General features: G+C 44.4%; 1 protein-coding gene across 2 annotated transcripts in view; it reads right to left on the bottom strand.

The window, feature by feature from the left end:
* ITPK1 (inositol-tetrakisphosphate 1-kinase) overlaps positions 1 to 23,614 on the bottom strand; it is a 139,947-nt gene that overhangs the window by 95,759 nt on the left and 20,574 nt on the right. For both annotated transcript variants that reach the window (XM_027459635.3, XM_027459636.3), the window contains exon 3: positions 12,032 to 12,056. In XM_027459635.3, the coding sequence (XP_027315436.1) occupies positions 12,032 to 12,056 (25 nt within the window). The remainder of the gene's footprint in view (positions 1 to 12,031; positions 12,057 to 23,614) is intronic.

The raw sequence follows: 23,614 nt of genomic DNA, 5'->3' as shown, positions 1-23,614 counted from the left end.
TGAACTGCAGACACATTCAGCTCAAAAGGAAGTCCCACACACAAAACTTAAACGAGCCCATAAAACCCTATGAAGACGACATGCAAACAACTAGAAAAAAAATAAAAATGGGAAGTTACATGCATCCTTGACATAAATGAGTGCTTTTCAGCATGGAGATTGAGGGGCTTGAACATTTTGGTGGACATGACATTGCTCAGTTTTGAGCATCTTATTCCCGAACTACAACCCACAGAAAAGTGCCATCCAATGTTTTCAGCTCTAGCATTAACAAAACATATACACAAATACTATTTTAACTGTCTTTAGTTTTAAAATTAGCTAGTACAGCATCTATCCTTTTACCCATTTATTCTTGGTCAAGTACTCAGCTTTTGAAATATGTGAAAGGACAAACACATGAGGCAACGGATGCTGAATAGACAGGTGTTCACTGTTTCACACAGAAGTCAGAGAGGAAAGTCTGCTATAGAGTTCCAAAAACCAGACTGAAATCATAGGAAACACAGCAAAAGTGCACTGAGGGCACTTAATTTAGAGCTTTAACACAACCAATTAATTCATGGCTTCTCATTCCCATCACATGTAGCTTCTTCATACCATTCGCCACTGTAAGCATCAGCAGAAAGGACAGCACAACCTTAGATAATCCCTTTCTGCACCACACAGAACAAGACAACCAAGACAGGTTTGTTTTGACCTCCCCTGCTAGGTTAAGTAAACTATGCGATAACCCTGCCCCAAACAGACTGCATGTGTAAAGGCATAACCTGCCCTAGCTCCTTATAGCTGGTTTATCTTAGATAAACCCATGACCTTGACAGAACTGTGAAGTACAATTTTCGACGTCTGTAGTGCTATGAACAAAGCAAGTGTGCAGCCTTACAGCCTTCAAGTCAGTGAAGGGTGCTACACAGAGATTTCAGACCCCAAGTCTTAAAACACATTACAGACACAGCTTTGGTTTTGCAAACTGACAGAATTTGGACTGTTCTGTTGCTGAACTGCTCCAAGGTTTATCTTATGCCAGGGTAAGATGGCAATTGGTGAAAGACAATTCCCTTCAGTAAGCCTACCTCCCTGTTTCGGCTGAGAGAGTGCTGGGCTTGAACAGGGATGCTATCTTCACATCTTCCTTACTACCAGTCTGTATTTTATGACTTTTTTTTCCAAGCAAAACAACAATATGCTCTGTTTTCTCTTCATTGAAAGAGGAGGAACTTGAAGGTCCCAGGAAGAATTTGGAAGTGACTGCAGGGATACAAGGATCAACAAACTGAATTCCACCCCAAATCCACTTTTCCATTACAACCTACATTCATACCCAAACTCTTTGAACTCAGGTAACATTAGACCTAAATGCAAAGATTGCAGTCAGATTTCTTCTTTAAAAGGTCAAGAAATAGTAGAATTTCTTCAGCCCACATCCCCAAATGAGGAAGAATAGTTTATATATACATGTACACATACACAAACAAGAATGTCTTTGAACGCTCAGTGTTTTCCCCCCACCTACTATGAGTCACTCAAACCAACAAGATCCATAAACACAATGTCAGCTATGTTCCTGTCAAGTTACTGTTGCCTGCCAAACACAGATGTGGGGCATTTGCTTTGTATTGTGTCCACGTCTCAGACACCAGGGACAATCTCTGAAAAAGAGAATGTTTGCTGATTGCATTCAGCTTTCACCTCCAGTGCAAACTAGGTCATTGAAGTCAGGCAAGTTACTGGTATTAATATACAACAATAAATGGCCTGAAATATGTAATAGATGGCCTGAAATACGCAGAAATTAAGATCTGAATTTACAATCCTTCTGGAGCTCAAAAAAAAAAGAGCGAAACAACAAAAAAATACAAACAAGATAAAAATATCACTCTTGGGAAAAGGAATGCTGATTATTAGAAACAGCATAAGCACAGAGCTCCAAAGTTGAGATATCAGGTTATTCCCCAGACTCCTCCGGGAAACTTTTATTCCTTAGCTATTGCTTGGTGAAGGACTAATTAAGAAGATTTAGTAGATAAAAGTGCAGGTTGCTTTAATATCAAAGAGTTGCTTCTATTTTAAACGCTGAGGAGATGCTCCATTACACCAGCTGCAGACCTCACATGAGCATCTCTGGAAGCAGAGACTATCGTGGCATCAGGATGACAGTCGTGTAAATAAAGACTGGAAAGCAAAGAATCTTACAAACAGTGCCCCACAGAAATACAAAGCTCTTCAGTGCCTGAACTGCTCTGTCTGGCTGTAAATTTGTATTTACTTGCTGTTTCTGGGTGTTTCCTTGCTGCTCTATGGTTCATCGTGCTAGCTTCAGCATGTCGCAGGCAACCTCACTGTGCCATAGGCTGTTGCTTAGTGATCCTCTGCAAACACACAAAGTTCTTCAGGCAATATCATAAACAACCCTAACAGATTCAATAAATAAAGTTGCAGCACATCAATCTCAAGAAAATTTAGAAGAAATTCTAATTCACAGTCACCACCAACTATACTTGGTATGCCTATCTATTGAAGCTCAAGTAAACTCTATTAGCTCTTCTTTTAAACATCAACTTGATGGTATTACTGAACCACAACTTGGCTTCAGACAGACATATCTGGGCAGGAACGAAGAATACCTTCAAGACAGCCTGTCCGTGGACAGGCTATTTTTCATACATGATTATGCAGTATTGACAATGCAGTTCCTTGCACAAAGCAAAAAAGGACATCATAGTATTATGACTTGCAACTTCTATATGCTGTAAACAGAGTTAAGCTGTACTCACTCCCTAACAGTCTCTGACTACAGTTACAGAGAGCAAAACCGGGGAATATTCTGCCCTACAGAAAAGGCAAAAGCAGTCCTTGAATTGAAAAGGACTTGTCAAAAGATTCACAGAGCGGAGGGCTCTGAAAATACACGGCTAAGCCCCTTCAGCTATCACACAACATGGCCATGGCTTAGGTGCTGCATGAGAGCAGCTCCCACATCCCAGGCAGCTCAAGGGCTGCGGGCTGGCCCCAGCTGCCTTCAGGGAGCATCCTCAGGGGGAGCTCAGCCCCTCCGCTGTGACCTACGGTGCTTCCAGCGGGCTCCTGGGGCTTGGCCAGGCAGCCCTTGGGCCAGACGCTCCCTCCTCCGTCCCGTCTGGCGAGGCCCTCCCCGCACACAGGAGCGACGGTGCAGGTCGGCTGGCAGAGCGGGGACTTGGTGACCGATGCCAGGAGCAGGATGAAAGCAGACCTGCCGAATCTTCAGACCTCACGGAATCATGAGTAACTACGTCAGCAGTTTGCCATCGGGGAAAAAAAAAAAAAGTAAAAGAATAGGAAACAGACATGTCGGAAGTTGAAGAGCTAGGAAAATGTTTACTCTCCTCTCTAACTTTCCACAGCACAAACCCACTGACCACAGGATGTCTTGCTATCCATCCTTGTTCCTCCTCTGCACCTTTTACTGAAGTCAGACCGAATTTACAACAACGCAGAAGGAAATACAAGCCCTTGAGCTGCTGCACAAAGGGCTGAGCGCCTGAAGTTAGTAAATTACACTACATCAACCAGCCCTTAAAAGGCTTTGTAAGGCCTGGAACATACTGGACATCCCTGGAATGGGGATGGGGGGGAGGGAGGATCTGTCACCTGCAAGGAGCAAATGCTCTCTCTTTCCCCGTTTGCAGTCGCTTAGCTCACTGACAAGCAGCCACTGAGGGCTTGAATGCCACACAACTCGTCGCAGCAGGCCTATGAACATCCAATCTGCTCTGGCTTCTCGTCAAACTGCTCTGTGCTTACAGTTTAAAAGCAGAAATTCTGCTTTCCCCCTCTATAGCTGCTGTTCTTTTTTCAGCCACTTAAGGATGTTACCATAAAGGAAAGGATATTACAAGATAAGCTCCTCTCAGTCACAAGAACAAACATTTTCCAAGCTAGCCTGAAGTACAAACGATCTCTCCGCCATCAACATAAATTCTCTATAGACAGCAATTAGCTTGTCCTCTAATCTTTTCTATCTGTTAGCCAATGGACAATTTTAACTTGGTAACTGTGCTGCTAAGGTTACAGGACAGCAGAGTTGTGCAATGAAGATTCTTGCACAAAAAAACATTTTCAGATGCACTTAGACCTCTGAGTAAAGGAAGCTCTTGGCTCCAATCAACAATTTACTACAAAAACAAAGCAAGCTAAAAAGCTTTTTTCTGTTTGCAAAGTCAGCCAGAAATTCCTCTGCAGCAGTTGTTTCCCTTACGTTTCAGTCTCTTGCTCAGTCTCAGAGTATTAGCTCAGTCCCAACGGCATCTTTTCCATCCCATCTTCAGATGACTGTCAAAACACTGTAAATAACTTGTTTGCGCTTTGGCAAGGTGCTGGGAGGATTTAGTTTAAGTCTTCAGTAACTACTGAGGTGAACACCCACCTTAGAACAAGCGCTCAAACAGGGACACAACATACATGCAAGTTGACAGGTATAGCAACCTTAACTTATGAAACCCCTTTGATTTAGGGAATACCAGTTGGGAAACTAAATGAGGCAACCATAACTTACTGAAGCAACCTTAGGTTGAAAAAGTTGTGACAGTGAGATGCAGTGAGACACTGCGTTACCCTGGACCCTAAAATAACAGCCAAAGAACAGTAGTACAAGGCAAATCCATTGTTTTATAATGACAGAAGTAGTCCATGGTTTGTATATAGGTCTGTAGTTTCTGCTTTCCTGCTCATAACGACTGTTATACCATTTTTCAAAGACAAAGGAGCAACATCCACAACTTACTTATTTTTTAGTCACGACTGAAGTGCCTGATACCTTAATGACTGGTTATTTTGCAGCATTGCCTTAGGATCCTACAGGTCAACACCCAAACTTAAAACAACTACAGAGGTCAAGTTTTCTTTATATGCTTTTATTCATCTGTAATAAGTGCAACAATTAATTCTTTTGTCTCCTTTACAAGAATAACATTAATATAAGAAAAGAACAATTAAAACATACTGAGGCATCACTCTTTCAGTGATGAATCTATGCTATAGACTGAATACAGGCTTGGATGTGTCTTGTTCTTAAAGCCCAGCAGGATCATGGTGAAAGCACCCAGAAACCAAGCCTCTGAGGGACAAAACCATGCAGCTTCATGACAGAGTCAGCGGGAGGTAAAGAAGTGGGGTGCAGTCTTAAACTACCATAACACTGTGCTGTACTGCTACATGGACAAAGCTCATCAGCTTTTGCAGTTCCTCTGTCTTTGGGATTTATACAGATCCAGTACTTTGTTGGTAGACACCATCTACAAGTACACTAACAGTGATGTCCCCAGCATAAATCCGAGCAAGAGAAATTCATGTGAACCTGCTGGAGGAGGCTCCTACCTCCAAGCTCCCTCCACGGTCTGTGCAAGGAAAGCAAACTCCTGCCCTGAATCTTCTCTTCCAAAAGAAGTGACCCTGTTTCCACCATTTACAAAGGGACCACTTCGGACAAATCACATCCATCTACTGGCTGTTTCAATCCATTCATTAACAATGGTTGGACCCTCCTTGGCATGGCCAACAGAGCACCACATTCATCTCATCTAGGAGGCTGCAGCAGCTGTCTCTTTTGACAAGTCATGCGAGAGAAGAAGGATGAAAACAAACAAACTAACAAACAAACCACGGCTCTCAAATTTTCCATAAATGTGACCTCACGTTAAGAAGAAACACATTTTGGATGCCCCACTGCTATCTCATTTTAGAGGAACTATGTTTACGATCATCTGAATTTTTCCTGGCTCCCTCCTTTCTTCCTCAGATGACATCGAACAATTCCCACCCTAAGCTAAGTGCTTTTGGTCAGCATTGCAAAGATACCTCTCAAAAAATAAAAAGACTGTAATTAAACTATTAAAAAGCCCATGAGTGTTTTCCATCAATGCTTAGAAGATGAAAGATATTGCAAAATAACCAAAGTCATAGAAAACATCCACAGCATGTGCAGAAACCCTATATTTGTCTGATCTGCATACCCTTAGATATGCAGCAAAGAGAGGTCCACACTGGTGTCAAGAAAATAAGAAGGGAAAAAAGAACTTCAGTTGTTCTGACTGAAGGATTAAGTTAAAGCCACTCTTCTGCCTCGTCCTGCTATAATTGCATGAAGGCAGCTGAGTTCAGTAAACACTTCCAGGTCTCACTGTGTTTGAAAGTGTCCTGTTTTAAACAGGGGCAACCTCCGTTTGGCTTTAAGAAATTCTCAGCACACATTGGCCAAAGACCAAACACAGCACGTTTAGAAACTTTATGGCTCAATGTCTGTAAGTACCATTACTGGCACATCATTCAATCCCGTGACACCAGTACGTTTACCTCATTTAACTGCAAAGCACCAGAGGAGCAAACAAACATACAATACAATAGGTTTCCAGCTGCAAGTATCTCAGGTCACGGCTAAGATCAAAGAAGTAATTTCTGCAGAAGCTGGAGAAAGGAAGTCAACAATGTATAGCAAAAGCCTTTCCCAAACTCCAGGGGTCTTCCAGAGTCCACTGGAAGCTCAGAGCTACCAGCACCCTCACTGAAGAAGGTAGGCATGCAGATAGCCTCTTTTACTGGTCTGATGATACCCTCTCTATAAAGCTTTTGCTTGAAGCAAGCAAGTCTTAGCTATGGTAGAAACCACAATCATCTCTCCCAAGGGAACATCATCACTGTTCCTCCAGAACAAAACCCCAGGACTGAGAGCAAAGTTTAAGCTACCATCACAGCATGAAGTCTGTAGCTCTACGTGTGCAGAAGAACCAAATGATTTCACCCCACAACTGACAAAGGATTGTCACTGAGCTGTGAGAGGACATCTCAGCATTAGGACTCTTGGACCTGTATCAAATCAATTCCTCATCCTTCCTACTCCAAGAAAAAAAGACGTCTGAAGAAAAAGGTTGCAGTAAGCCGCAAATGAGGAATATTGGTTTTAAAATAGGCATTTCCTGAGTTACACACTCCACCGGCCCTGGTTTGATACTATATCATAACACCTGCGTCCAGTGAGACAAATAATCCTATTGTTTAATGCAGCCTAAAATTAAAGCTTATTCCTAGCTGGCCCATGGGCACCACTGCAGTAACCCTGATTAACAAAAGCAATATCTAACTGCCCTTCTGTGCCAGGACTGGCCTGCATGCTGCAAGGTATTTGTAGTCAAAAGGAGGCAAATACAGGATTTTATTTAATACAGCATTTCCTTCAGGGTCTTATTTTTATCCTGTTACTTGCGCATGGATTTATGAATCTTTACGGTTCACTAAAGTATCTGGGAAGACACCTTGTGATGGCTGAGAGTGTGCTATGCACAGCAATCTTCAGAAATCAGTGTCCATTAATTCTCCAGTTCTCCTTTACACACCCATCTTATTCTATGTCTTTCCCTCTAAGATACCTGAAAGCAACTTAAATGGCATCCCAGTACATGGGATACCATCTTCATTAGAAAAGGGAGGCAGAGTTTCTAAGGGAGTTGCCCGAAGTGCCTGCAGTAAGTGACAACGCGAGGCACCTCCCCACTGCAATCTTAGCCCCTTTATACTCAGCAAAACCTTTGGCAGAGCTCCCAAAGTGACTGGATTTCCACCCAAGACATCCCAACCCCCAGTGTTTAGCTTTGTTAGGCATCACTACCTCATCATGACATACTGAGGAGACAGGAGAAGACAAAAGGGCTGGGCAGAGCTGGCTCCATGGGCCAAAGCAGTACAAGCTCAAACCTGAAAGGCATTCATTGCGGATTTCTAAATCTTAGTAATGTTTTCACTCACCAAGAAATTGCTGCAAGTGACTTCAGAGCCCACACCTCGCTCAGAGCCAGTGGGATGCAGCAATCAAACCAGTCAGTAAGAGGCTGCACACCTCTGAGCCACAAAAATTTCCTCACAGATCTGTCATTCACTCCCTGGGAATAAAATCAAGCTCTAACTGCATTTTGATTGATTGGCTTACTTGGTCTAATTTTTAAGAATAAGCGCTCATTTATTTAATCTGCTTAATCCACATGCTGGAAGCGTTCTGCTGTTTTCTCTTCCATCCCTGCCCCAGCAGATGTGTATTTATTCTTCCCCACTGGACCAGAAAGGAGCATGCTGTACCTCACTGACCAGCCTGCTGATGCAATGCAGAGCGGCGTGCCAAAAACGTCCCTCCCTGCGCTGGAACCCGCGCTTTGCTCCTGCTGGGCAGGGCTGCTCCTTCAGTGCCAGGAGGGTCTCCTGTAGAAGACCCTACTGTAGAAGATCCCTACTGGGAAGGATCAGAGACGGGGTTCAGCTGGAGATGTGGCTTTCCACGGTCCTGCTGTTTCCAAGGGATGAAGCTGAAATTTTTGTTCATCACTACATTTTTGGAAGACCCCATTCTGAGACATCCAAATGCACGCCGTAGCACAGAAGCTAAGCAGCATCACTCTCTTCTCAAGACCTTAACCAGCAGCCCTCTGCCTACAAGCCAAAGTGCCTACACCATCCAGACTGGGGAGGGCTGGAGGGCTCTTGTAGCATCACTTCCAAAACTGCATTTAAGGCAAAGCTGACTGCCATATTGAGAACAAGCACTGGAGTAACGGGCTGGCATGCATGTAAAAATAAACTTTCTTCTGCCTATACTAGAGAGCCAACTCTCCAACATCTCAAGAAACCTGCTTGCTTTGGAAGCTTTCCAGTCACATCTTTCTGTCCATGCTGTTGAATATATGTTTTATAAGCTCCCTTCTCCCAGCTAGAACACCGCTGTTCCAGGCTTATTCCATTAATACTGCGTATGAAAATAAACCTCCCGCATTTCTAGAAAACAACCGTTCCCTGGCAACAATTAGTGGAAACTGTTGTCTTTGGTATTCCACTTTGATTGAAGATTTAAGAAAGGGGGAGAGGACCCTTAATTCTCCTTCACTGTCTTCAGTAAAACCCAGAGCTCAAGGGACAGTTTTCTTCTTAGAAGTAAAAGATTTCAAATATCTCAATTCCCAGAGACCTGAGGGAAAAAAAAAAAGGAAACCAAAAAAGCAGCCTAGACCATTGTAACTACTACAATCAGCTGTTCCACACTGAAAAACATGTTGTCCTCCATATCCCATTGCTATTAAAAAATGTGCAGCTTGAAATACAATGACTAATCCCACTTTTACAGCCAACTGACTAGAAAGAACATCTCTCTAAGATAAAAGAGAGCATTAGTGCTCATTAGAACCAAAAATATCCATGGAAAATAGGAAATCTTAACTATTTTAATATTAAAAAAAAGAAGTGTGCTAGAGCTCTAGGAAAATTTGGGTGTGGAAATGCCTGAAAGGCCTTTGAAGTCGCGAGAAGTACGAAGGCTCCAAACTTTGTCACACAAAGACTGAACTGGCAATTTGTCAGAAGCCAAAGGGCTGCAGCTAATTATCCTGGATTTGCATAGCTTGTGAAACAAAAATAAATGCATGTCCCCATCAGAGGTACTTGTGATGATTTCCACTTCACTGCACATGTTTTCAATCTTAACCTCTCCAAACTAAGCCAAACAGATATTTTTTTTTCCTGAAAAACAAGGTATATGGAGATGTTCTTTCCTTTCCTTGCCAGTGGACAAAGTCATAAGAAACAGGACGCGTTACTGGCTGAAGAAGAACTGACAATTTGCAATTCTGAATTTGCCCCCACGTTAATTTGGAGGGCTGAAACTGAACAAAGCCAAGCTTTTTTAACAAAAGTTCAAAACCAGCTTTATGGTTTAGAAATGATGCAAATCCCATCTTTGCTAAATTCCGTCAATAGAAAATAGAATTTATTTATTTCTCTTAATGCCTCATTAGACAATCACTGCATAACTTTAGAAGTAGCCTCTCCCTTGAAATGGTGAGGGTAGAAACTATTAAGAAATGTTTCTGTTGAAGCACTTACTGACCCACTGCCTGTGCGGTGGCCACAGCAGATGTGCTTGGGGCACAAGTCACTGTGCAGCACATCCCCACCCTGGGCCACCAGCTCAAGCCACTCCAGCTGAGCAGGCGGCTGCAAGGGGCTGGAGGAGTCAGCAAGAAAACCGAGGGGATGACAGGGAACATCTGAGGTTCTGAGAGCCCTCACACCTCCCCAGGGATCTGTGGCTGTTCCCTGTGCTGTGCCAGCACGGTGCCCAGAACACCACTGGGGCTGGTACGGCAACAGCTCTGCTGCAGAACCTGGACACGTCCCAGTACATCGTGCTACCTGGAAGCCAGTAACTTAACCTTAGCTCTCAACTCACTACTTCTAACTGGAAAGCATGCCTGCAGCCAGAAAAAAAAAAAAGGTTGAATTTATGTGAAGAGGAAAACAGAAAAACAGTCTGTGTACTTGTGTTTTGAGTTGCTTGTCTTTTGCTGGGCGTAAGAGCTGGCTTCGCTCAAGACAGCTCACAACAGAGTAAGTTCCTTAAAGGAGAAGGGGAAACAAATGAAAAACTCCACTGCTCAACACAGGTAAACAACTTTCCCTCTATTAAGTAAACTTTGTCCAGCAGATTGACACCAAGACATCTCCCAGTCAGAAGCAGGGCTAGCGGAATGGATGCACGAGGTGACACAAGCAAAGCTTTCTAGTAACGCTGGATGGGAAAAGAGCACGCTTCTGAGACACCCCTCGCGCACTACAAGTACGCGCATCAGGACACATTAAGCAATGCATGTGCTGGGCAAGTCATGATTGCACGTGGCCATTCACCCTGTTCTAGCAGAGCAGCAGGCATCAGTGTTCCAGGTGTGCCTCTGGGGCACAAATTCCCAGTACAGGTTAGTCTGGCATCTCAGCTATGCTGGGAAATTTGAAACCATGAAGCATTTCTACACAAGTCCTGTCTAGTTCTGTCCCCGTGTTTTGCAAAACGCTCTTCCAATAACGAAATGACTAGCCACTAAGCTACACAAACATCCGCAAAAAAAAGCATTCGTGCATCCTACATACGTTGATAGAGCGAAGACTAACTGAAGCAACATGTTGAAGGACAGCAACTTCAGCCCAATAGATAAAATGGAATTTGTTCTCTGCTCAGCTGATCAGAGTATCATTGAATTCATCTCATACAGCCACCTTGCTGCTTATGTGTATGCAGCAGGCACTAGGCACGTAAAACAAATGCAGACAGTGGATTGGAAAGCACTGGGCTATTATCGAAGTAATAGCGTGTCACAGAATGACAGAAATACAGGCTAGCTTCCTCCCCATGCTGCTTGTGAAGCTGTGCTTTACACATGCTGGTTGTATTTATCAGCCTGGGGAGGCTGTATCAGAACTCATAAAAGAAGCTGCTCCTTAGCTCTGAGCAATAGGAGGTACAAGTAAGGAAGATGATGCTGTAGCAGTGAAAGGCTGCTGGAAATATGGTTAAATCCAGCCAGTAAAGTATGTGCCTTCCTTCCTTGTAATACCACACAGCTCTCAAATAACCACACACCGGGTAAGCACCAGGAAGAGTGAAATCAATGATATGCTGCTCTTCTAAGCAGACAAAATAGGCCAGGAGGAAAGAGCATTTCTCCCCCTTTGATCTTGCAGGGCTACAGTTCTCTGAGGTATTATTCACAGCAACACAGCTGTCAAGGTAACATAACTCCTTTTACAAGTTGGCATCATCACTTAAGTGCCATCTCATGTGAATACAGCCATTCAGAACTGGGAAACACAAAACAGCCAACGCCTGAATTTCACAGTAGATAGTCTAAACCTCCACAGCAGTCCAGTGCCATTTCTCTGTGCCCTGGTTTGCAAGAACTTGCCTTCTGCCACTGTTTTGTTTCAAAGAACAGTTCCTACTCCTGACAGGCCTGACCACCCTCAAGAGCAGCAAGCACAGACTAACATCACCTCATCAACCACCAAATCTTACTCATGAACAAATGTGGGAAAAAAATAACTTCATCTCCACTTTGGATACCTGTTTGCTTACGACTAGCTAAGATCAACACATGCCACATATGGGGATCCACTGTTTCCAAAAACAGTATTCATAGCACAGAAGTGAATGGAAAAAAAATAACCGAATATAGTTTTTACTCACCTGTACTACTTCTACTCCTCTTTTCCTAAAAAAGAAAAGAAAAAAAGGAATTGTTATTATTGGAAGCATGAGAAATATGTAAAACAAACACTAATGGAAAAGCATTACTTCACTCTAGAACACACACAATAAAAATCTGCATGTTGGTACCCAATTCAGATTCAGGCAAGCACTTCCCTGGTTCCATTCCCTGCCTAGGAAGCACCTCAGCAGCTTCTGAACCGTGGCCTTGGAGAGATGCAGGAGACATACTAAGCTGCTGCCCTGCTGGGAACGCTGCAGCTGCCCTGAGAGCAGAGGTGGGCACTGGGTGCTGCGAGGGAGGGAGCACCTCGATTTTGGTCATATATCGAAACGCTGAGGGCTGCAATTGGTAGAGCCAGCCCAGGCAGATCTGTAGATGTGGCTCATCTACTCTGCCAGCATAAGAATTGAGATTCAGGTGCACGCAGCCCGGCAGTGCTCAGTCACTGCATTTGACACGTTATCAAGGAAAACAAGCCACTTCTGCTTCAGTCTGAAGAGTAGAACTGAATCCCTGGCACAGAGCCCAGCCGTTCCTACACCAGACCACTTTCCCACTATATGCAGGCTATTTAAATATATTATAACCTTCTTCTCACTTTGAAGATGTAGGGAATTTAATTTAAGAATGAAAAGCCTCAGCGAGGACATGACTGGAATCTCTTCCTCGTTCCCACTAATCCCATATGTGAAAGTCAAAGACCCTTTTGGGGCAGGCCACAGAGCAGTGCTGCCCGCCTCTGTCTGCAGCACCCGTCTATCTAAGGGCGCCTGTGTTGTCGTCCCCAGTCACAAGTGCTGCACACTGCTGAATACACAATGGTTCCTCCAGTTTTCTGTCCAATACAGTAAGTCTTTCTTTTGGAAAGCCATTACAAAGCTGCCCAAAGGGACAGGCAATCCATCAGCATCCACGACACAAATTGCGCCCTTCTTACACTTCACAAGCCCGGAGTTTCTCTGGCCGAGAAGCAGCATGCGTGCACTGCACAACCACAACAGAGCTCATCCTTCCTCAGCAAGGAAATTAGAAAGAAAATGAAACCAAGCACCTCTTACAGAGTATTTCAAAGCCCTCTTACAGATAACGGCAGCCCACAAATGGTGGGCGATTGATACGTTGCCATTACAGCGTGGGAAGCGCTGCTGCAGAACATCACCTGAGGCTAGCCATATGCACTCCAACTGTGCTTTGGGAAGAAAAAAGAGGACTCTTGCAGAGAAAGAGTTAATAGCCAAATTGTTGAAACAATGACTTTCACACAGCTAAGCAAGATAAACAAGAAATATGAGGTAGGAAGTGCTTTTTTTGTAGATCAGTGCAGCAGCCCACTCAGAAGCATTCCAAGTAGTAGAAGCTAAGACTTAAAATAACAAAACGAGCTACATTTTTGCTGTGTCTGCCCTGGAGTAAACAGAACAACTCCAAACTCCCATTAAAATACAGCAGGCTTCAGAAAGGGCTGCTCCAGAGCTCCTTGAAGGATAGAGGTTGATGGGAAAGGCTGCATTTTTTGCCATGCATGCATACACACTGAGTAAGCTTTGTCCTACTTTGAAGAAAAATACTTGCAAGCTGGCTGCCAGAGCCATGTCAGAAAGAATTGGTCTAAAGGTTTTCAACAATGCCCTCAAAATGGACTTCGAAAATTTACTGGGATTTACTGGAGAGGCACTGGGTGCTGGGTATGCCAACACACACACTTAAACAGGTATGGGAAGGAGACAGCGATTAGCGAGGTTGGCTCGCAGCGCTGGGTCTTCCTCTTTCTCACGAGTGGGATTTCCCCTTTAATTATCTGAAACATTAGAACTTTTAATACTTAAACCCAGGAGACAAGAAACCATAGAAGCATACACATTTTGAGGATTAGTTGATTTGGGAAAAGTCCTCTACTAAAATATCTTTTCTTTTTTTTTTTTTTTTGTATTACACAACACGTGCACGCAGCATCACATAACAGCACCAACTGCCCCACATCCCAGGCAAAAAGGATTGGGGCCTGGCACAGAAAGCAAGCTGGTCCAGCACACAAACTCCAGGACCCCTAAAATTAACAGGCAGAAGGAAGCAGGCTGCAGGCCACAGGTGGCCGTCCATGAGGGACACACTGTGGTGCTGAGGTGACTGCCGAGCTAACTGCTGGGGGAGGCTGCAGCGAGGGGCGCAGGAATGTGCCCAAGGCAGGCACAAGGCCTGACCCAAAGGTGCTGTCTCCCGGCACTGTGACCACTGCTAGTCCCTGCTCTGTCCATGAGCCTTCCTTCCCTCCCTCCACATAGCCTGACACCCAGGTGGTGGCAACCCACAGCAGGCCCGTTTTTCTGAGGAGCCTCAGAAAGACAGATCCTCGCTTGCCATATTTCCCTCCTCCCTCCAAAGAGGCAGCAAAACTGTGTCAAAGCGAGACTGTCTGCCTGCGTTCCTTGAGCAGATGTTTGAAAACCGGTCAGTTCTCCATGAGGCTCCCAGAGGTCACTGTTTTGAAGAGGCACTGCGTTGCAAAGAACATCTAGACAGGAATCCTACACTGCAGTCATCAGCCCAAGGAGAAGAAAAATACTTAAGCAAATGTCAGAGAACCTCTAGGGAAAAAGAGAAGGGAAAAAGTGGTTGAAAGTGGTAAAACCAAACACTTAATTTACAGCAAAACTTTGATGCCTTCAACTGGCACAGTACACCTAAGCCTATGGAGACCTACCCAGGGCAACACAAATTTCTGACTAGTGCTTCCAGCATACACTTAACTTCAGGGCAAAGCTCTCATTTAATCATACACTACAGCATTTAAAGATAAAACAGACATATAAGTTGCCTACAACACTGAATAAAACCCAGAAGCTTGTTACGATTGATTAGTTGTATACCTGAAGCCAATGCACAGCTCTATGGGATAATGCGAGCCTCACCACATACAATGATTAAAATCAATACCACACCAGTTGAAGTCACGTTTAAGCTCAGATGACCTATGGATTTAGGAAAGTGTTCGATATCAAGTTACTATGAGCCAATGAACTGTTTTTTATCACAGTCTCAAACTATGCAGAATAGCTTTGGATGTTAAAGCAAGCAAGCAACCAAAGTAAACAGCTTGCACTAATTCCTCGTGGCATGCAGGACCTGAATGTTATAGAGAATGACAGTTACAAAGGGAAAACGATGCTCAGGTCATACATTACAGCCATGGTTCAATTAAGTAGCATATTTTTGCTGTCTGGTCTGAGCGATGGATTGAAAAATACCAAACAATTTACAATTCGAAAAGTAAAAAGCAATCATGATATCTGTTTTAATAGCTTAAGAAGTTATTAATGCATGCAGTGAAGTTCATTTTCTCATATGTGAGAATGTTTCACCTCCAGATGCACACATTTTAAAAAAATAGCAAATAATAATAATATATTACTCTGACATAAAACATAAAAAGCATTTTTCCAGAAAAGCCATATATTGGCTTCTAAGGGAGCTGCATAAATATTAATGAATCAGAGAAAAAACCTGCAGCCGCCACGGCTTTCCACCACACCAAAATTACCAGACACAGGAAGACACGATGCAAACAATACCAAAGCAAAGTGTGAAAACCAGCAAACGCCGGCCATCCACAGCCTCGCAGACATCCTGTTCCTCTTCCAGGCACAAAGGGGAGCTCAGATAATCTGCACCAGGTTCTCCACCAGCAGAGTACCCTGCACTTCCCTCAGGGGACATCTGCCAGGATCCTTGCTTTTATCATTTCTCAGGACTGCCCACCAGAGCTGCAAGCAACCAGCAGCCCCAGCTCACACTGTTAACTGAAGTTAACTGAAGGCACCTGAAATACTAGTAGATACAGCTGGAACAGGGGCAATTTTTATTTATTTTTTGTTCTCAATCTATTAAGCAGGGAATTAATCAGAGGTAGTTTTGCCAACTTAAATCCAACTATTCATACCTTTCAGTAAGCATTTTCTCTTCTTTGGTCAGTATTTTTGAAAGATTTATGACTGAAATGGGTGAGAAGCTGGCATTTGGAGTGGGATGTGTGTGTGTGGGGGGAAATCCTCAGCTTTCTCTCTCTCTGTAAAGCATCACAGATCCAAAGGAGAAGGCAGTAAAGTACAGTCAGGTAGCAACAGATAATGCAGTACAGGAGAGAAGAGGTTTAGAGCTTTAAGTGCGCTTTAAATGGGCTGAAGAAATTAGACTTCTGGCTGTCACAGAGGACCTTTTAAGCACAAAAATCACGGAGGGCAGCCACATTTGTGTATTTCATTTCATCCTTGTTTTTATAAATAGGGAACACTCCTTGCAATAGGAGCCCCCGTAGATCAGAGACTACGGCACTGTAAGTGATTCTCACACTGCCATCCCCTTCACACATGACATTTGGTAGAACCATCTGATCTTCTCTACATCTTGAGAGCATTATATTATCCCATTTACTGCTACAGAAGTGCTCCTTTGAGGGCTGCAACAGAACACAGGGCCAGCAAATGGACCAGAAAATCAAAGAGCGTTTTGGTAGGGCAGGCAGCAGCAGCACTCTCGTGTTTACCTGAGGCACCACAATGCTTCCACACACCTCAGCTTCCCACCACGACACAGGCAGACATTCAGCGGCACCTCAGAGCGAAGAGCCAGCTAGAAGCCCACTAACCCATTATGCTGCCAGACCAAAGACAAACTGAAGCATCCAACATCAAGACTTCAGAGGTTTAAGCTGCAGGGAGGAGGAAGCCGCAAAAGAAACCAGACACTTCAAACGGTAAGCAGAGGAAATAGTATTCAGTGACTACGGGCAATTTAAGACTATGCTTCAGTAATGGGTTAAGGAAACAGAACAGGGTTACTACTTTCAGCATTAAAGAACAGGCATTGCAGAAATAAAATCTCTAAGTACCAAAGTCATAAAAGCCATCAAGTCATTAACTACAAACTTGAAAGGTTCTGTTTTCTTCTGTTTAAACTGGACATTTGAGACACATCAGCGGTGCTGACCTCTGCAGGACATTCTTCCTGAAACTAGTGACCCCAAGGTCTGGGAGCCCATGCTCACTGTTTTCCCAGCAGGGACACAAAACCACTGTCTTTTAAGAAAAAATTGAGGAGCCATCGTGGGAAGAAGGAATGATTAACAGCTGCACAGAAAATGATTAAAGACAACGAGCTATTCATCCTAGCAGACATTCAAAGACATATTTAGTACCTGATGGCAATTATGAGCAATTATGCAGGGGTTAGCCTTCAACCACAGGCACACAACACCAGGGGGACCTTCAGACGTTAGCAGATCCAGTTTCCAGCTATGGCAGCCAGCCACACCACGTGCTGTCTTTATAAACTTCTTAAAAATCATCTTCAAACCAAGCTGCCTTGGCACTGCGTCTTCCATTACAGGACATAATTCCTAAGGGTCAGAGTCCTTCAGATTTGCATGCTAAATTGTTCCAGCCCCATCCTTTGGCTTCGATAAACCGCTTGCCTCCTTAAGCACTGCAGAGAGCTTGCACGTCCTCCCTCTGCCAAGCTCCTTTTGTCTCTCCGTGACCCCAATCGCCCTACTGTTAATATGACCCTGTGCAAAAAGCAAACACATGACCCATCCCTTTCAAAAGCCTTCCTAAGGTCACAAGGCACAGGTGATGGCTGAAAGACACCTGAGAAGGGGCTGCACACTCACAAGGCAGAAGGGTTTTGCTGCTGGGGGCAGATACAGTTCATCTTTCACATATTTTAAACTTTTACTTTAGAAGCTACCACAGGCTTCTAGAAACATACAGACACATCGCACTTTTCATTTGTAAAATGTAAATAACCTCACACAGAAGGATTTATAATATGAAAAACATTGCACAATTGAACATATTATGGCACTGGAGAGCAAATAACTGTTACACTGAGGCAGAAGTTTTCTGCGTGCATTGATAAAAGTTGGTACTATAACCATAAAACTCTTAAAGAGTAGATTTTATTCTCTGAAACCAAACTTCTAAAAATTTACATTCTGTACTGTTCTTAGCAAACCTCCTCTGAACTTAGTTTAAGCCAGTAGTCACAAATTACTAGCTTCTTGTTCTCTTGTATCACAGAGTAAGTCATTAGCTAGCAAGAAAGATCCTAAAAAGTGAATTCTCCATTGTCACTGGAGCCCTGCAAATCAAGTATGCAGGTGTTCTTCGTCAAGGGAATCTTCACACAATTTGGGAAAGAAGGGCAGTCCTCTCATTGATGAGGTGCATTAGTTAGCCGATGGGTAATTTGTTTACTTCTGAATTTCCAGATGTTACCAAAATACAGGAAAACCTATTTCCAATTTCTTAACAGCTATTATACTGAACTAGGAAGGCAAACATTACTGTCTCTGTTCTGCTAGTACCAAGTTGGAATGCAAGGAAACTAAAGTGATACTGAAGTGATACTGATACTTTGCCACAGAGAGGCTCCCAGACTGAACAGAAAACTCACATTGACTTGAAGTTTTCACCAGCACCGTGGCTGGTACTGGCAGAACTGCTCGAGACTGAAAGCTAGCAGTAAGGGGTCCTGCCACTTCTCACCTGTACCAGCTGAGTTTTAATAAGCAGATGAGTTTTCAGTTTTCCAGATGACAACTTAAGTGGAATCCTAAAAGGAATTCATCTTCAGCAGTTAATTTCACGAGCCCACGCAGCACTCAAAGCAATGGCCCTCCATCCCAAACAGCACAGAGCATTAAACTGCTCACTTGCTGGCTGCTCGGAGCAGCCTGTTTCATCACCTTGTTCATTGCAAGTAAAAGCACATGCAACGTGCTCAGAAAGCACAACATAACAGGAAGGCGCTGTGCAAAGCGGGATTGAAAAGGATTGACAGAACAATGCTGTTCCAAAAAGTGAACAAGTTGGGATGGTCACACGCTGTATGGACACGAACTGTAACATGGAACAAAGAGCACTAAATTTAAAGAAACACTCAGCAACCCTGCTGGCAGCTAATTGGAGATGTTTGCTCTTAGGAAATATCCTGAAGCTCCTGTGCCTACAGCTAACATGTTTCTCATGCTGAAGCTCCCAAAAGCCAGTCCTAACTTTATGCTCAGACACCTCTCAAGGAAAACTAGCAAAAAGCATTAGTGAAACGCCTGCTCTGTGGCTGAGATACCATCAAATCTGAAGTCAGCTGACGTACAACTCCTCCAAACTCCACCATAATTATGTTGGCCCCGCATTGCTTCCGAGCAGTACCACTCTTGAGCAAAACAGCATTACCAGTAAATCCTTGATCAGTGTCAGAGGAGCTGATCGAGCCTTCTGCCTGCCTCCTTTCACAGGCCACATCTTTTGCAACAGGAACTAATAATTGACAAGAGCTGGTGCAACGCGCAGGGAGTTGAACCAAGGCCCTCCAGCCTACCTAGCTATAAAACTGTCCAGAGACCAGAGCCTCGCCGGCCTTTAAACTCCACCGCTGAGGTGCTAGGAGCCAGCTTTCTGCAGCAGCACGCAGCTCAGGGCAGACTGCAGCTCTCGCCTGAGGATGCGGCCAGGTTCTGCCTCCTGCAGCCCACACTGCTGCTCACTGCCAAAGCCTCCTGAGCAGGCCAGTTAGAGGCTGCCTCAGGGGGATCTTGTACCAGAGAAAAAAACTAGACTGAGGTGTAGGTCCGTTCCGACTGGCAAAGAAAAACAGGATGAGAAGGGCAGAGAAAAACACATGTTTTTGTCCCAGCAGAGTAAGGCTGTCAAAGTGAGGGGGGACAAAGCCCCACCCCACCTTGTGGAAGACCTTTTTCTAGCCCACCAAAATCATGGTGCTCATACAGATTTCTATGTAGACAGAGAGCAGCTCTCAGAAATAAAACATTAGGGCAGATGCAAGCAAGTCTTCATTTATTCTGGAGCTTCCTTTAGGCTCCTGCCTCTCCGTTCACTATGGCGCAACAAAAAATTACTTACTTTCCAATATAGTTTTTAATTTTTAACTCGTGTACACCATGGCTTGTAAAACCTGCATGCATATTTCATAAGCAGCTTTCTCTCAGAACTGTAACAACTGCCAGCGTCTCCTTATTAAAGCAGCTGCCGCTCGTGTCTGGGCTAACAAATACACTCAGGGCCTCTGGGGCTCTTACAAGGTGAGAGGAGGTTTACAGAGACAGCACGCATTTCTCCTTTCATGGGGACAACACAGAATCATGAGATGTATTAGGACAGCCAGAAAGTTGTTTCATTAGTGCTTTTAAACTTCAGAGCACGGATATCTGCATTTACCTGTAAACCGAACTATCCGTATATCTCACCATTTCGAGAGAGAGCCTTTCAGATTAAATATTGACGTCATGCCCTACATATAAACCTTCCCAATGCCTCCCTGTTCTGTTTGAACAGGGAATTCACGCTGAAGAAATGCAACACATCTGGTAAGCTAACCTAAAATGGGCATAGCTCTGCGGACGGCAGCTGTCTTTTTTTGGAAGGGGAAAGAGAACAGAAGAGAAAGGCAGGCAAAAGGTGAGCTGGGCTGGTCTCTCAAGGTCACACAACAATTCTGATTGCCCCATCTGTCTTAGCCTACAGTAAGCAGACTTTCTGAAAGCATTTGGCAATCGCCCCCTAAGAACCTGTCCCTTTCAGGGCTTTTCTAAGCTTTAGGCACCTGTGGCGGTCATCTTTAACAATCTTCTTGCTGGAGCCTGCACACAGCTACCTGCAAAAGTACCCAGGAAAGCAAACTATTAGGAGCACTCATTTACGAGAGCTGTTATCCACATTTTGTCCTTCCTAAACCAGAATCCCTCTGAGCAGTGCATCTGTAAAGCACCCACCAAGCTTTCATTTGGAAGTGTCTTTTATTCCACCACCCTGAAACCAAATGCTCACCTTCCTCTGCAGCTTCCCAAGCCGCTGGCAAGCGTCCTTGAACAAACCTTTTAGGAGTTTTACATAGGCCAGACATCCACTGAGACGTTCATGAGAAATGTGTAATACACTTTTTTTTTCTACTTCTTGGATCTCTGGAAGAGACTGGGCATTTTTTGGCAGAAATCAGACACTTCTTTAAGCTCAGCACCTTGCCGTGCAAAAAGGAGTTTATTCATTTCCAGCCAGGCTTCAAGTAAGATATATGTGTGTCTGGGGCTTTTTCCTCCATGCAAAGCTTCGTTATACAAACAAGAGAAACTTAAGACAGTGAACATGTCTGCTCACTACAGAAACCCGATTGCAACTTTTTTTTTTTTTTTTTTTTGCATAAAGGATGGCCCTAGCGTTTCAGCACAGAGCAAGTCAGACACCAAGTCTCCCTCAAGCGTCATTAGCTCTGAGAGCATTTGTGATTTCTTGTCTCCGGCACTCACCAAGTGACCACTGTTTGCATACACACGAACAGATTTCCCTCTTCATGCACGGAACCAGAGTAAGTAATTTACTCAGACGTAACCAACAACATGAGCCCGTGCGGACAGCTCACTGTGGGCAGCTACACACAGCCCCAGGGCTACCAGTCTGGTGTTTCATCAGGTTAAAAGGACACCCACGGAAAGGGTTTGCAGGAAACAATTAATGCAGGAGAGGTTCCTAGAAATCTTTCCTCCCCAAACTCTGCACCAGCTCAGGCTCACATAGCTCATCCAGCCAGTTCCTGTTTTGTTTGCTCCCTTTGAGCAGCATTTCATGCTTCAGCCTTTACTTTGGGGCCTTTCTGAATGCAGCCACTATTTTAAAGAGGGCTGTTTCTTTAGGCCGAAATTAATGGCTAGCTAAAAAGCATTTCCATCGGCCCAGTTTCATCTGAAAGTGGGTTTCATGCTTATTTCGCTATTCATCATCCCACCCTGTCCTATCCCCCCCAAACTCTGTATGAACCACGTCAGCAGCAGACAGAAAAGCAACCGCATGTGAGAAGTGCCACTCTGCTGCCTCATCTCCTCTTTGAGGAGAAAAAGGCGTCCATCAGGAAATTCATGGTACAAATTCAAAGCAAATTGGATTGTTTCTCTGCGTTTGAACTGATTCAGATGTCAGTTACAATAACGGGAAATTTCTTCCCCTGCAACCTACTCCTCTGCTTGAGTTTACACCAACACAGATCAAAAAATGATTTTACTTTATTTGGAAGCCTCATTAGAGAGGCTTGCAATAAAATGAAAGCTTGGCTTCCAACAAGCCATGACCGTACTGTTTCAAAACATCCTGCTTGTTGACATGCGGCCAACTTCCCCGAGAAGAACCAGGACAGCATTTGACAGAGCCACAGTGAATCATCTGGTGATCTACACGAATTACACACGATCCTGGAAATCAAATAAAACGCGAGCTACGTGAACTTAACATTGAGAAAGGATCTAAACTGAGAGGCAGCAAGTTCAGGAATTATTTTTATTATATGGCATGCAGAATAATACTAATAGCTGATGTGACCATTAGAGGGAGGAAAGAAAAAGTTCAACAAGGCCAAGTGCCGGGTCCTGCACCTGGGGCGCAATAACCCCAAGCAGAACTACAGGCTGGGAGAGGAATGGTTGGAGAGCTGCCAGGCAGAGAAGGACCTGGGAGTGATGGTGGACAGTCGGCTGAATATGAGCCAGCAGTGTGCTCAGGTGGCCAAGAAGGCCAACGGCATCCTGGCTTGTATCAGAAACACTGTGACCAGCAGGGCTAGGGAGGTGATCGTCCCCCTGTACTCGGCTCTGGTGAGGCCACACCTCGAGTACTGTGTTCAGTTTTGGGCCCCTCGCTACAAGAAGGACATCGAGGTGCTTGAGCGGGTCCAAAGAAGGGCGACGAAGCTGGTGAGGGGCCTGGAGAGCAAGTCCTATGAGGAGCGGCTGAAGGAGCTGGGCTTGTTCAGCCTAGAGAAGAGGAGGCTCAGGGGTGACCTTATTGCTCTGTATAAGTACATTAAAGGAGGCTGTAGAGAGGTGGGGGTTGGCCTGTTCTCCCATGTGCCTGGTGACAGGACGAGGGGGAATGGGCTAAAGTTACGCCAGGGGAGTTTTAGGTTAGATGTTAGAAAGAATTTCTTTACTGAAAGGGTTGTGAGGCACTGGAACGGGCTGCCCAGGGAGGTGGTGGAGTCACCATCCCTGGAAGTCTTCAAAAGACGTTTAGATGTAGAGCTTAGGGATATGGTTTAGTGGGGACTGTTAGTGTTAGGTTAGAGGTTGGACTCGATGATCTTGAGGTCTCTTCCAACCTAGAAATTCTGTGATTCTGTGATTCTGTGAAAAAGCCTTACCAAAAAGTTCAGATAAGAGAACAGAGCTTTCTGCCAGTCTCACTAGACAAGGCTGCAGTTTGAGGAGTTGGAAGTGCAGCACATGTACAACATACTGCTGCCAACCCTATAATATCAAGTCAATGTAGGTCAAGAAGATTCATAGGAACACACCAGAAGATTTTGGCAGTGAGGGATGTAGGACCCCTATCTGTAGGATCAGCCAAAAGAGAGCTGGAGCAGAGATGAGGCAGCAAAACAAAGCCTCCATCACTCAGGATAGTTTCTGTACCTGTTAAGGGCACAACAGCATCTCCAAGAAATCTCTACCCTGGCTGGAGAAAATTCCTTGCCCGGGTTGTTATCTGTAAGTTCGTGCC

This window comes from Anas platyrhynchos, chromosome 5, assembly GCF_047663525.1.
Source record: "Anas platyrhynchos isolate ZD024472 breed Pekin duck chromosome 5, IASCAAS_PekinDuck_T2T, whole genome shotgun sequence".
Lineage (NCBI taxonomy): Eukaryota > Metazoa > Chordata > Aves > Anseriformes > Anatidae > Anas > Anas platyrhynchos.
The sequence above is the reverse complement of the archived record's forward strand: the minus strand, read 5'-3'. Positions and strand labels throughout refer to the sequence as shown.